The 15,325-nt window shown below is 36.0% G+C and overlaps 1 protein-coding gene and 1 pseudogene across 1 annotated transcript in view; both read left to right on the forward strand.

Annotated features, from left to right (window-relative positions):
• The window catches only part of DARS1 (aspartyl-tRNA synthetase 1), a 66,060-nt gene that overhangs the window by 33,032 nt on the left and 17,703 nt on the right, over positions 1-15,325 (forward strand). Inside the window, exons 5-7 of the mRNA XM_044242563.1 lie at positions 11,012-11,114; positions 13,869-13,949; positions 15,009-15,068. Coding sequence (XP_044098498.1) covers positions 11,012-11,114; positions 13,869-13,949; positions 15,009-15,068 — 244 coding nt within the window. The remainder of the gene's footprint in view (positions 1-11,011; positions 11,115-13,868; positions 13,950-15,008; positions 15,069-15,325) is intronic.
• LOC122903723 lies at positions 13,975-14,134 on the forward strand (annotated as a pseudogene).

The following is a 15,325-nucleotide window of genomic DNA, read 5'->3' on the forward strand; positions in this document are numbered from 1 at the left end:
CAAATTTTTTTTTTAAAGGCAACCCTACAGGCCTTTTTGTATTGACTGCTATTAAGCAACACAGTGAATGTAAATACAGTGCCTAAAGTTTCAAGCTAAAAAGAAAAAAAAGGAACAGCAAGTTTAAGGTCCAACTGGCTAAGTGATCTGTAATATTTCCTTCAATGGTCTTAGTTCCATTTTTTCTAATTTAAAATTTTGGGGGAGAAAAAAATTTCAAGCCAAAGTTGTTGTGACTACTATAAAGGGGTACAGTTAATTTGAGTACCACTTGTTAAAGTTAAAAATTATATTTTGCTGTTTGTACTTTTGTAGCACCCTTCTTCCCACCCAGCATAGAAATGTTTGGATTTGGGGGCAGTGGGAAGGAAGGCTTTTTTGGACTGTTAGTTGTGTACACACGTGTTTTGTTTTCTTTTTCTTCATATTAGTCATTGTGGTTAAGTGATTTACTGGTAGCTGGTGAGTCACAAGTGTATTTTTCATTCTGTGAGTCACCTAGCTGCATACAGGTTTGTACGTTTTCTTTCCTTTCTAGATCTTTCATCTAAAAATAGGTATTTTACTTAGTTGGAACGTTGAAATTTCAGTTTGCTGCATTAACTTTTAGAATTGTAGAATATCAAAATAATGCTCAGAAGAAATCTCACAGATTTAGAAAACTTGTATAGCACCTCCTCTGGTCCAGGCACTCTGCTGAGCTTGGGAATACCATGACACATGTATGACATAAGGAACTTAATTTGAGAAGAAGGCAAAATAGATTAACAGCCACGTGCAAAGACAAGCTACAGGGACTGTGGTGGAAGTGTATGTGTATATCATATACACTCGAGGCCCAGAGGGAATGGGCATGTGGGTATTCCTTGAGCATCGTGTGGATAATAAATTGGTGAATATAGGCTAGATCATTATACTGCTGTGGATTGTAGCTCTTTGAAAAACTGTACATAGATGGTATATACCTCTTTGTTGGAGTGAGATACTTACTGATTGGAGGAGAAACAGAACTTTTATATTTGGTCCTGTCGAGTTCAACATTTGTATTGAAAACTTTGATAAAGATGTGCTTTCAAAGGTAGATCTAAAATCTGCTGTCAGAAATTCTCAATTTATGGGATTTCTTTTTTTTTTTCTTTTAAGATTTACTTTTTTATTATTAGAGAGAGAGAGAGAAAAGAGTATGTAGGGTAGGGGGAGGAAAAGGGACAGTCTCAAGCAGACTTCCCACTGAGCACAGAGGCCAATGCCAGGTGTGATCTCATGACCCTGAGATCATGACCTGAGCTGAAATCAAGAATCAGACGCTTAACCAGCTGAGCTACCCAGGCACCCTGGGATTAACTGCTAAGTTATATAACATTAGTAACATTATATTGCTTTATACAAAGATTTGATGAACTTCTGTAGAAGCTGGCAATAAGAGGACATCAAGATGCATCAGTCTTAAGATAGTATGATTCTTGAGCATTTTGAAAACCATTTGTGAAGGGCCTGTTACTTCCAATTGCTTTCTCATAAATTATAAAGGAATGTGGCAGGTCGTGAGCACCTAAGAATGAGAATGTATTATTTCAGAGTGAGCTCATGATGCATTCTGGAGTATTTAAAATGCGGTGCTCTAAATAAATAAATAAATAGATAGATAGATAGATAGATAGATAAATAGATAGATAGATAGATAAATAATTAAATACATACATACATACATACAATAAAATAAAATAAAATGCGGTGCTCTATCTTGAGTCTGTAACAGAACAGAACCATCTAGTGTAGCAGCCAGTACATGATCTTACTACTGTATAATCTTAGCCTACTTACTTGACCTCTTGTAGAGTCTCAGTTTTCTCAGCTATAAAATGGTGGCCATATTTATCTCATAGGCCTTTGAGAAGCTTAAGTAAAGTAGTATATGTGTAAAGCACCTTACACAGGAACTGGAACATAAAAGAAAATTGGTAAGCGATACAAGAATAAATACAGGCATATTTTATATATATATATATATATATATATGCATAATATATAAATTTATAGCATTTATATATGTTTATATATATTTATATTTTAGGCATTTATATATATATATAAAGATCAGTTTTGTTCTGTAAAAAATAAAACTCCTACTTCTTTAACATTAAAAAAAAAAATAGGAGAATGAGCAAAACTACTGTAGAAGAACAACACAAAATTTATGAAGCATTCCATATTTTTTGCAAAGGAGAAAAAATTTGGAGGAGTATAGACCAAATAGTAAACAGTGATTAAAGGAAGATGAGATTGGGTATATGATGGGAGAATTAAACTTTTAAATTTAAATGATTATTTAACATTAGAATTTATAATAATAAATAAGTTTATTTTTTTTATAATAATAAGTTCTTGAGACAATATATAAAAAACAGTGTTTCAAAAATAACTTTAAAACATAAGAGCAGGGACACCTGGGTGGCTCAGTCAGTTAAGCATCTGCCTCCAGCTCAGGTCATGATCCCGGGGTCCTAGGATCAAGGCCTGCTTCAGGCTCCCTGCTTCTCTGGCTGCCTGCCACTGTCCTGCGTGTGCTCGCTCGCTCGCTTGCTCGCTCTCTCTTTTTTTTTCCTCTTTCTCTCTCTCTGAAAAATAAATAAAATCTTTGAAACATAGACACAAACCCTGCCATTTCCCATCCCTCACCAATGAGGGGAAGTTCATGAGTATAAATTGGAGGTAATTCTTCCTTGTTCTCCAGGAGAACTTGCCAGAGTCAGCACCCCATACTGGGACCCAGCAACAAGAGGTGGATGAAGTACTTCTTTCGCAGATCCATTTCTCTACCATTTATATGCAAGATGGTGATCTCTTTGACTAGGGTTATGTGCTGTTAAATATTTTTTCACTTCTGTGCTATATAGAAATGAAACTTCACTGGTGCCCTATAAATCACCTATTCCAACAACCTTTTCTCGGTGCTTTGATTCTTGTTCTCTATCCCAGTCATCTTCACAGTGCATTTTGCTCAAGATTGACCATTAAGGGGAAGAAGATAACTAATCTACTATTTATTTCCCTTCCTTACTTCCTTCTGTTACTTAAAAAGTAGGAAAGAAAAAAAATAATTAAAAAATAAAAAGTAGGAAAGAATTTGAGGTTTTTACTAGTTCATTTATAGATGAACACTGGGACTGTTACTTGGATTGTATCTCAGAATGCCACATGTCATGTATAGTGTGCAAGGTCTCTAAGCAAGACTGCAGGATTCCAGTAACAAAAAGGAATTAACACTTGTACCCTAACCAATTCCCTTTGGCATATTATAACTAATTGCAGTTTATTTTGCTTCACTTTGCTTTTGGGAGATTATATTTATTTATACATATTAAAATAATAAACTGAAAAGGGACTAGTGGCTTTTTAACTTTCTACCAAGAGACCACAGATGGAAGATAAAATTTAAAATATAAGCACATATGAGAAAATGTTAATGCTGACACTTCTACTCTTATAGATCTTTGTTTCAACCACATTCTGCACTGCTTGTGTGTGTGTGTGTGTGTGAGAGAGAGAGAGAAAGAGAGAGAGAATTAGAGTGGGGGAGAGGAGAATCTAATGAGATTGGACAAGATGAATTATTCCCAAATAAGGAATTACCAGGAAGACTGTAAAGTATGAATCTGCATTCACTGTTGTTAATTATAAACCTTACCCTGAGTTTATGTTTATCTAAGGATAATACTTATGTTTAGGATTACATATATATAATTTTAAAATAAATAAAATAGGGGTACCTGGGTGGCTCAGTTAAGCAGCTTCCATTCGCTCAGGTCATGATCTCAGATTCAGTGCAATCCCTTTCAAAAATCCCCGTGGCATTTTTTGCAGAAATAAAAAAAAACCATATTAAAATTCATGTGTACTCTCAAGGGGCCCAGAACAGCCAAAACAGTTTTGAAAAAAAAAAAAAGAACAAATTTGGAGGATTTGCACTCCCTGATTTCAGAACTTCTACAAAACTACAGTAATCAGAAGTGTGTGGTACTAACATAAGGATAGACATATAAATCAATGGAATAGAAGAAAGAGCCCATAAACAAACCCTGGCTTAAATGGCCAACGGGATTTTGACAAGGGTACCAAGACCTTTTAATAGGGAAAGGGTGGTCTTTTCAACAAATGGTGCTAGGAAAACTAGGTATCTGTATGCCAAAGACCTTACCATACTCCATATATAAAAATTAACTGAAAATGGATCAATTACCAGGACACCTGGGTGGCTCAGTTGGTTAATCATCTGCTTTGAGCTCAGGTCCTGGGATTGAGTCCTGCATCAGGCTCTTTGCTCAGCAGGGAGCCTGCCTCTCCCTCCCCCTGCTTGTGCTCTCTTTCTCTGGCAAATAAATAAATAAAATCTTTTTTTAAAAAAGGATCAAGGGGCGCCTGGGTAGCCTAGTTGGTTAAATGACTGCCTTCAGCCCAGGTCATGATCCTGAAGTCCTGGGATCGAGCCCAGCATTGGTATCCCTGCTCTGCAGGGAGTCTGCTTCTCCCTCTGACCCTCCCCCTTCTCATGCTCTCCCTTTCTTTCTCATTCTCTCTCTCTCACTCAAAAAAATAAATAAAATCTTTAAAAAAAAAAAAAAAAAGATTGGGGCGCCTGGGTGGCTCAGTGGGTTAAGCCGCTGCCTTCGGCTCAGGTCATGATCTCAGGGTCCTGGGATTGAGGCCCGCATCGGGCTCTCTGCTCAGCATGGAGCCTGCTTCCTCCTCTCTCTGTGCCTGCCTCTCTGCCTACTTGTGATCTCTCTCTGTCAAATAAATAAATAAAATCTTAAAAAAAAATTAAAAAATAAAATAAAAAGATCAATTACCTAAATATAAGAGCTGAAACTGTAAAACTGTAAGAAGAAAACATAGGCCAGAAACTTTATGACATTGGATTTAGCAGTGATTTCTTAGGTGTAACACCAAAAGTAGAAGTAACAAAACAAATCGAGATTAATTTGACTTCATTGAAACTACAACATTTTATGCATCAAAGGGCACTATCAAGAGAGTGAAAAGACAGCCCACAGAATGGAAGAAAATATTTGCAAGTCAAATACCTGATAAAGGATTAATATCCAGAATATATAAAAACTCTGAAAACTTATAAGAACAACAACCCAATTCCAGAATGGGGCAAAAGACTTAAACAACATTTTATCCAAAGAAGATACACAGATAGCCAATAAGCACATGAAAATATGCTCAACATCACTAGTCATCTGGGAAATGCAAACCAAAACTACAATGAGATATCACTTCATATCCATTAGGATAACTGTTACCCTACCCCCCACAGAAGGAAAAATAATGAATGTTAGTAATGTAGAGAAATTGGAACCCTTGTGCATTGCTGATGGGAATGTAAGATGGTACTGTTGCTGTGGAAGACAATATACCTGCTCCTCAGAAAGTTAAACATAAAATTATCATATGATCCAGCAATTCCACTTCTAGATAGATACCCAAAAAAATTGAAAGTGGGGACTCAAACAGATACTTATATGCTGGGACATGCAAGTGGCTCAGTCATCGAGCAGCTGCCTCCAGCTCAGGTCATGATCCCAGGGTCCTGGAATCGAGCCCCGCATCAGGCTCTCTGCTTAGGAATCCTGCTTCTCCCTCTCCTACTTCCCCTGCTTGTGTTCCCTCTCTCACTGTGTCTCTCTCTGTCAAATAAATAAAATCTTAAAAAAGAAGATACTTTTATGCTGTTGATCATAGCAGCATGATTCACCATAACCTAAATAGAAAACAACCCAAATGTCCAGCAACAGATGAATGGATAAACAAAATATATTATGTACATATAACAAAATATTATTCAGACTTAAAAAGGAATGAAGTTCTGATACAAGCAATAATACAAACGAACCTTGAAAACTTTATGTCACGTGAAGTAAGTCAGACACAAAAGGACAAATATTATTGTTTCACATACCTGAGGTACCTAGAGTAATTAAGTTGATAGAGACAGTAGAATAGAAGTTACAAGGAGGTGAGGTTGGCGTGGGTGGTAGTTGGAATTAGTGTAGAGTTAATTGTTTAATTAGTACATTGTTTCTGGGATAATGAAAAAGTTATAGAAAAGGGTAGTGGTGGTAGCTGCACAATGTTGTGAATGCCACTGAATTATACACCTAACAGTGGTCAAAATGGTGAAGTTGTATGTATTGTATACTTGACCAATAGTAAAAATTCAGCAGCGTTAATAATAAACCTTGAACTCTTGCTCACACATCTGTGGGTGCGCAAGATTTCAGCTCATCTAGGCTCATTTTGAAGCTATGGTTTGTGTCCTGGTCTGCCCCTTCTGCTTCTGAGCTTCCTTGGACCAACAGCTACTTGAGATATCATCTTATGTAGAAAGCAGGAATGCTGAAGGGCAAGTTCTGCTGCACAAGCACATTTCAAGCCTTTGTTGGCATCATATCCACTGATATGTCATTGATAAAGCAAGTCATATGGCCAAACCCAAAACCAAGAGGCAAAAAATTACCTTCTGTCCACCTCGAATCTATAGCAAAGGTGTGGGTGAATACTACTAGCATAGGGGAGCAAAGACTTGAGAGCAAGAATTCAGGACACCACAGAGATAAACTAAGAATTTTTTTTTTTTTTAACGACAGAGGACCATTACAATGACCATCTGTGACTATGCGAAGTGGTTCTTTGTTACTTTCCTGTTTATTTTTTAATATCTATTCTTCAGCAGTCAGCTATATACAATGGTTGTGCCTACTTTTAATAGTTCTGTTAGACTTCTTTGTTATTTTGTTGCTTCTTAGGTAATGTATGTAGGTACGAAAATTTATAATCAAGATAGATAAAACTAAAAAAAAAAAAAAGATAGATAAAACTACAGTTGCTAAAAGTGTCCCTGAGGTAATTGGGAGGCCCTGAGTAGTAAACTATATGGCATTCAGGTTGGAAAGATGGGATTTTATTCCTTCAGATAATAGAGTACTGTTTGTTTTTCTCCCAAGTTGCATGCTTTATAATTGCATTATTCATACATTATACCATTTCTTTAAAAAAAAAACTTGATAGCAAACTCAAAATATTTTTATAAAATACTTTAAGAAAGGATGCTTTTTACGATTTTATCTTTTTTAAGATTTTATTTATTTATTTTAGAGAGCAAGAGAGCAAGCATGAATGAGGGGAGGAGCAAAGGGAGACGTAGAAAAAGACTCTCAAGCAGACTGAGTGCAGAGCCCACTGTGGGGCCAGATCTTCCAATCCTGAGATCATGACCTGAGCTGAAATCAAGAGTTGGACGCCACTGAGCCACACAGGCGCCCAGCAATTTTATTTTCTAGGGACAGCATAAGTTGGAAGTAAACTATTAGACTGATTGTTGACAGTTCCTAGTGGATGACATGAGTAGGATAGCCTATTAAGGTATTTTTTTAAATCAAGGCTATAACCAATTTATTTGTAGAGTGATTAGTTATCTGCAGCTGAGAAGGGTGGTTGGAAAGTGGAAGAGGCGTGAAACAATGAAGTAGTAGTGTGTTTTGGGAGGTGGTGGTAATAATAGATAGCCGACTTAGCTGTTGGAAGGATGTGTCTAATTTACTTCACCCATTTCTTTTACGGTCAGATAGTTCCCAGAAGTTCTCTGCTTTCTGCTGTGGATTTTTTTCCTGCGGTATCCTCAAAAACCCCAAGGCTTTTTAATTGTCTGTTTGACATAACCCTCCTTCAATATAGGGGTATAGAGCCGTATTAGTTTCAAAATATAAACCTGAAACTTTAACAGAATCTCTTTATGGCAGCAAACTATCGTATACATGCTTCAAAGTTTTAAGCCATCTTAACATGCAATATCAGTTAAAATCATATTAATTAGGCTTTTTCTAAAAAGTAGAATTTCATCCTTCTACTAGCAGTAGCTTATTCAAGTATTCCTATCCCTCTCTTGCATTGACTCTAATTATATACACACATAGATAAAACCCTCATTAATGCTTTGCTAAAGCTAACTAGTAAGTTCTAGTGTGACCCTTTTTTACAAATCTCTTTGATTATAATACTATTTCTACTGAATTCATTCAAGTCTACAGATAAATAATAATAGCTGGATATAGATGTGGATGGAGTTATAGAGATATTAGAGCTAAATTATCCAGGGTTTAAAAAAATCATGGAATGGGGTTACTTATATCTGAAGAGACTATTCTGTTAACAGCATATAGCTGCTAGGTATAGTAAGGAGATAATACTGAGATTGGAAGGGCAAAAAATTAATTTTAAGCATCCTCTGTATCTGGTTAATTTTACCTTCTTTCTAATTGATTCAGTAGACTAATCTGTGATAGAAGTCTATCTGTGGCCCAGTTTAAAAAACAGGTTGGGTTTTCAGAACTTCCTTTTATGACTTTTTTGGTGCTAGAAACAATGTTTAAAATAGTGGTTATTTTTTGTTTAGCTGCTCAAGTATTTTATTCCATAATATTACCTAATTAAATAAAAGTACTAAACATAGACCTAGTTACAAGTTTCAGGTCCTAGATAAAAGAAGTCATCTGGTACTTTTGAGGAAAAATGAAACTATTATTTTCTTTAACTGGCCCTTTAGGACAGAGTGTCAGATCACATCCCAAATTTTTCTAGAAGGATATCAGCTTAATGCTCAGTCTTTGAGAGTAGATAACTTGAGTTGGCTTAAAGAAGACTTTCTGATAATGGAAGGCCTCTTACTAAGGGGATGACCCTTGAAGGCCAGGGTCATAGCAGGAATGTATCAGAGTGGAGGTCTGATTGGGTCAGAACAGGTTATCGATGAAGCAAGGTTATCGATGATGCACACTGATCAGTAAGGAAGAGAAGGCCTTCCTAAGAGAAATGTGTAAACTAAGCAACAGTATCCTCACATAGCCTAAATCATATACTCAGGTATCAAGTGTACTCATTCAATCAAAAGAAGCAACTGGTAAATGGAAATCATACTGAAGAGAGATTCAATGACTGCATTCTAACACTAGATAGCCAATGTTAGAAAGGCATTTAAAAATAGACCACAATAAATTCCGAGTTTCTTCAGTGCACAGGAGACTCGTAAAACTTGTAAGAAATATGTACAATGTTGGGGTTTTTTTTTAAGTTAGTATCAGCCATACAGAGTTCTAGACAGTGTAGTAAAGTGAAATGAAATTTTTTCTTCCTTTCTTCACCACTTTTTACCCTCTTACCCTCATTTTGATCCTTTTCCAACCCTGAGCAAATGTTAATTGAAATGGACTGTGGGGGCATCTGCATGGCTCGGTGGGTTAAGCTCTGCCTTTGCCTCAGATCATGATCTCAGGGTCTTGGGATCGAGGCCCCCGTGGGGCTCTTGGCTCAGCAGGGAGCCTGCTTCTCCCTCTCTCTGCCTGCTTGTGATCTCTGTCAAATAAATAAAATCTTTTAAAAAAAAAAAGAAAGAAAGAAAGGAAATGGACAGTGGTGGTCTCTTGGGTAAAATAAGCATTGTTGCATTTCTGAAATCTCGTCAAGTGACACTGCAACTACTAAAGACCCAATTCCTTATCAGAATAAATAGAACTTTTCCTATGAAAGTTAAATTTTCTTTTTCTTTCCTTTTTGTTGTTTTGTTTTGCTTTGCTTTTTTGCTTTTGTTTCATTTTGTTTAGATTCTTGTCATTCATTTTGCAGGATTCTGGGTTGGCACTTTAGCCATGAAAGGCTAATATAAAAGTTAAGTGACATATGACATAGCAGATAAACAGGGAGGCCAGAACAGATTTTTAGGAATTTAAGATTTTATTTATTTGACAGATCACAAGTAGGCAGAGAGGCAGGCAGAGAGAGGAAGGGAAGCAGGCTCCATGCTGCGCAGAGAGCCCGATGTGGGGCTCCATCCCAGGACCCTGAGATCATGACCTGAGCCAAAGGCAGAGGCTCTAACCCACTGAGCTACCCAGGCTCCCCCAGAACAGATTTTCTTGATGCATGTTTGCCCTTTCTGTTGTGCCAGCTGTGTCAGGAACTCCACTCTCCCAGTTAACTACTTTTGCATTTTAGTTCCTTCTTCTCTTTTCACCACACCTCACTTCTGCAGCTCCAGTTACCACCTGAGAGTTTTAATTGGTAGTTTTACATTGATAGTTTGGGCCAGTTGAGCTGCTATGATGCTGACATCACTGCCCAAGAACTGAAAGTTTAATCTTAAGCTTTTCCACAAATACATTACGATACATTCTGGCTGTACAATAATACAAAAGTAAAACTGGTACATTTTGTATGAGAACCACCATTTTGGATTATACCCTTTATCCCTTGGTTATGTACGAGAGATTAAAAAAATAATCAATTGGTGAGCTTAATAAGCTACTTCATAATTTTATATTTCAGAATTTGAGTATCCTGTGTTCAAAATTCAAGTTTGTTATAGAATTCAACTGCCCAGGTGACCGATTTAATGTATATTGAGCTTCATGTAGACATTCTTAAGTGGGATCGCATAATCCAATGACAGTGTATACTCAGAAACTACAGGCATGGAGGGCTTAATTACAGCAAGCTAATGCCCTTTTATTACCTTGAAATCTTTTCACTTGACCTTCTTCTATTATTCAATTCCATTACATACCAGTAATTGCATTTATTAAAGCCCATGCTTCTCCTTACAGGAAATGCTGATCTTTGTAAGTTTCAACTATAGGAAGGAAAATGTTCTTTAATAAATAATTGAAAGAATTTTCTACTTTTCACAGTTCAGTGCTGGTCCTTGCCATTTAGGCTCAGAGTATTTTATGAATGGTAACTAAATTATGGCATCTAGAAAATCATCTCTTCAAAAAATCTCACAAGGCGTGCTGCATAGTAGCTTATTGTAAGTAGGTTAAATAGACTGGCTTTATCTCAAGTGGCTTACTGTATTAAAAAAGAGTTTAATATTTCGGCTTTACTGTTGAAACACCAAATGAATTCTGACACCTCTGATGAGATGATTAAAATTGGTAATTTTTTCTTTTGACAGCATTAACAAAGAGAGCATCGTAGATGTAGAAGGTGTAGTGAGGAAAGTGAATCAGAAAATTGGAAGCTGTACACAGCAAGATGTGGAGTTACATGTTCAAAAGGTAACTTTTTTCAAAATATAAAATTGGGTACAGAAATAGATTTGAATGGTTCTTATAACCATTCATATCAAACCTATGTGTTCTTAGAATTGATGTAAAATATTGAGATTTAGAAAGTGATTACTGAATCAATTAGCTTTTGTTCTATAACAAACTACCCTAATACTTACAACATTTATTTGCTCATGATTCTGTGCATGGGGCAGTTAGAGGCAGGCTGTCTGGGATGGCTCATCTACTCTGCATGACATCAACTGGACCTACTGCTAGTTCTGGGACATTTCTCCCTGTGGCCTCTGTTCATCCAGTGGGCTAGCCCAGCTTGTTGACATGTACCAGAAGGATTCCCAGCAGCAAGAGAGGGAAGCCCTAGCGGGCGAGCACCTTTCAAGCTTCTCTTTGAGTCATGATTGCTAAATATGTCATTTGTCAAAGCAAGTCACATGAAATAACTTAGATTTAAGGGATGGAGAAAAAGATTCCACCTCTTGATGCGAAGAGAAGCAAGGTCATTGAAAAAAAAAAAACATGTATACAGGAGACTGAGGAATTATTAGAGCCATTTTTTGCCAACAATCTACCATAGTCACATAGGGAAAAATATAAAACACATCTAAAAAGCTCTGTTCACTGTTATGAATATATTTTGCTATGAACTTTCTCTGATAATATATCTCTAAAGACTGATTAATTATACTAATTCTTAATAATTATATTTCCTTGGAATTATAAGGAAATTATATTTCCTTATATTTCTGATACTTTATAGAGAAATCAAGAGACAAAACTCAGTTGGGTCTTACATTCCAGCAATAACTTCCTTTCATATAAGATTTATCCCACATCTATTTTCTTCTCAGGCATAAAAACTTTAAGTGCTCCTTAACATTGACTTTTAAAACACTGTAAGTAAACTTACACATATTTAGTACTTTTGAAATAACCCTGCAGTTTTGAGCCTGCAGTTCTCAGATCCGGCCCTAGTTTGTGTCTACAGATGCATCATTAAATTTCTTTTAAGGAGTACTCACTTCCTGCCCTCATCCCTGTATGTATATTTGCTTGTGTGTGAGCATATATAAAATAGAGCAGTCAGGCAGATTAACAGATGCAGAAAGTTAGTCTCATACACAGTCATCTGAGAGTAAGGTTGTATTTAACTGGAATTGTCATGGGAACTCTTCAAGACTTAGAAAATCTTGTGTTTTTTACTGACCTGTTACTTTTTTTTCTTTGTGTAAGCTTCATTTCAAACCAACATCAAGAAGTGTGTAACCTAGTAAAGGCAAACCAACATAAGGGTATGCTGACCAAGTAAAATAACCCCCGATCTTCCAAGTAACATATCTTTTTCAATACTTAAATAAATAAAATTTTAGTGAGTAGAGCAAGTAAGCATACTTCTGAAATATTCTAATTCTCTAGCATTCAATACAAACTTAATAAATGCAGATGATAAATATAAAGCCTAAAGAACTTATAAATTTTGCCTTAACGGAAATAACTATAAAGTATCTCACAAAGTATGAAGTAGTATATCTTAAAAAGAGTTTCACAGTAAGCACTGGCACTTATCAGTTACTTGTTTATTCAGCCAGCAGTTACTGAGTACATACTTTGAGCCAGCACTGCATGAAGTTAGGGTGCTTACAACCTAATGAAGTGAATGTCTGCTAGTTATAAAAATAGCAGAGATAACTGTTCCAGTCTACAATTTTGCATTGGAAATCAAGTTTCTGTTAACTCACCAAAGGGAAACCCTGTACTTGAGAATAGGAAATGGTGACAAACTATTTTATTATAAGGAGGACGGGAGTATCCTGACACTTTCTTAAAGAGTCTGAGCTGAATGCTAAATGTGGTCTACCAACTGGAAGAATATCATTTCCTTTCCTGAATTAACTAAATTAGGTCTGTTTCCCTTTCATGCTTTAACAGGTTTTCCAGGCATAGTTGGGAGTAACTAATTAGGTAACCTATTTTTAAGAGCAGCCAAAAACCCTAGCTCATTTTTTATGACCTAACTGTGTTTTAGCTCTGAAATGTGCAATTAATACGAGTGAATTTAACAAATATAAAGGTATTTTAACAGCATAGAGGAATACGTTCTGTGGTAGCTCCAAACCAGGAGAGCAGCAGGAAATGAGATATAACATGTTTGATGAAAGGTGGAAAGGACAGGATATTTGGAAAAAGAATGAGGAAAAGAAGTTGACAGACAGCAGAGTTGGGCTGACTTCGGTCCTAGCAGTAGAAATGGCCAAGTGCTGTGAACAGTGATAATAACACATTTGTTTAGTGGCCCCTTCAAAAGAGCAGAGTGTTTTCATTTTCTTTATTCCATTTGATTCTTACCTCAGACCTTCTTTTACAGAACAGAATATTGAAACTCTGAGATTAAATGATTCACCTAACAACAACTTTTACATGACAAAGCAAGGCCTTAAGCTCAGACCTCTTGGCCCCAGTTAGTACTTATTTGTCACACTGGTATGCACATTAGATTTTACAAAGTATTTGTATATATGTTCTCTCATTTGACTTCCAGCAACCTAGGAAGGTTAGCAAAAAATACTATGGTTCCCATTTTATAAGTGAAAAAACATGTATATCTTTGTTTGATTTTAGTAGGTAGTTTCAGTTAAGATATATGCAAACATAGCTTCATATTTATGTCAGCTTTAGATTTTTTTTAAGTAAAAGATAACAGGTTTTGTGTGCTTCATGATATTTTTGGTAATCTCTCACTTTCAGATTTATGTGATCAGTTTGGCTGAACCCCGCCTGCCCCTGCAGCTGGATGATGCTGTTCGGCCTGAGGTGGAAGGAGAAGAGGTTAAAATTACATTTTTGAAAATTTAGCTTTGCGCAGTGGCAGTATCGTAGCCAATGAGGTTTATCCGAGGCGCGATTATTGCTAATTGAAATATTTTGCTTCCTCTGTATGTTTAATTTATAGATCATTGAAAACTCGATGTCCTACTTTTGTATGAAGCATACCTGTGAAGTGATTTGAGCTTCATTTTTTATCTAAATTTACTCTTCTATCAACAATTCTCAAACTTCTTGTTCTTAGGATCCCTTTACACTCTTAAAAATAACTTCCCCATAAACTTATGTTTTTATATATCTTTATCAATATTTATAATATTAGAAATTAAAATAGGAAATTTTTAGTATATATTAATATAAGTAACAGTAATATATGTTTATATATACTAATCATATATGAATGATAAAAATCACATTTTTGAAAATATTTTTTATGAAAAATATTTTCAAAAACAAAAAATAGTTTAGTGTCAAGAGTGACATTGTTTTACATATCTACAGATCTTTGTAATGTCTGCCTTAGTAGACAACAATTGGGCCTTGTACCTGCCTCTGCATTCATTCTGTTGTGATAGCACACATCACGAAGCCTTGGGAACACTCAGTACAGAATGAAATCTGTCATTGTGAAAAATAGGTTTGACCTCATGGACTCCCTGAAAGTGTCTTTGGGACCTTCAGTGGTGCCCAGAACATACTCTGAGAATCACTACTCTGTCAACTTTTATCTGTTCCTTCAGTCTTTAACTAGCAGGTAAAATCGAGGAATCAATGAAGGTACAAGTGGTTAAATTCTTCTGATGTTCCAGTAATGAGGCAAAGCTTTGGTGGGGTGGGAGAGGGAAAGAGAGCATTAACTTCTGTTCATTTGCATTTCTCTTTTTTCTGTCTCTCTTTTAACAATAGTTTCTCTGTAGCCCTACTACTTATTTCTTGGATCCCTAATTTGGGGGTATAATATTAACCACATAAGCACACCTCTTCTCACTTAAAAGTAAACATGGCTTCTTAAAACTGTGTGTTCTTAAAATTAGTAAAATCTGTTTTTTCCTCTTTTTTTAGGAAGGAAGAGCTACTGTTAATCAGGATACAAGATTAGACAACAGAGTCATTGATCTTAGGGTATGCCTCATTTATTTATTAAGTGACATGACTTTGCCGAAATCAAGGTGGGTAGGAGTAATACCACACCTTTCTCAGACTTAGAGAACTAATTGACATTTGCCTGTACATGTGACAATACAAGAAACAATTTACCTTTCTGACTGACCTTTCCCCTAAATATAATTGCAGGCAACAAGGATAGTCAAATAATAATTTACAGGATATTGACCTGCTTTATTTTAAAATGACAAAGGAACATGAAGCTAATAAGGGGG

Source organism: Neovison vison, chromosome 3 (assembly GCF_020171115.1).
Source record: "Neovison vison isolate M4711 chromosome 3, ASM_NN_V1, whole genome shotgun sequence".
In the NCBI taxonomy this organism is placed as follows: domain Eukaryota; kingdom Metazoa; phylum Chordata; class Mammalia; order Carnivora; family Mustelidae; genus Neogale; species Neogale vison.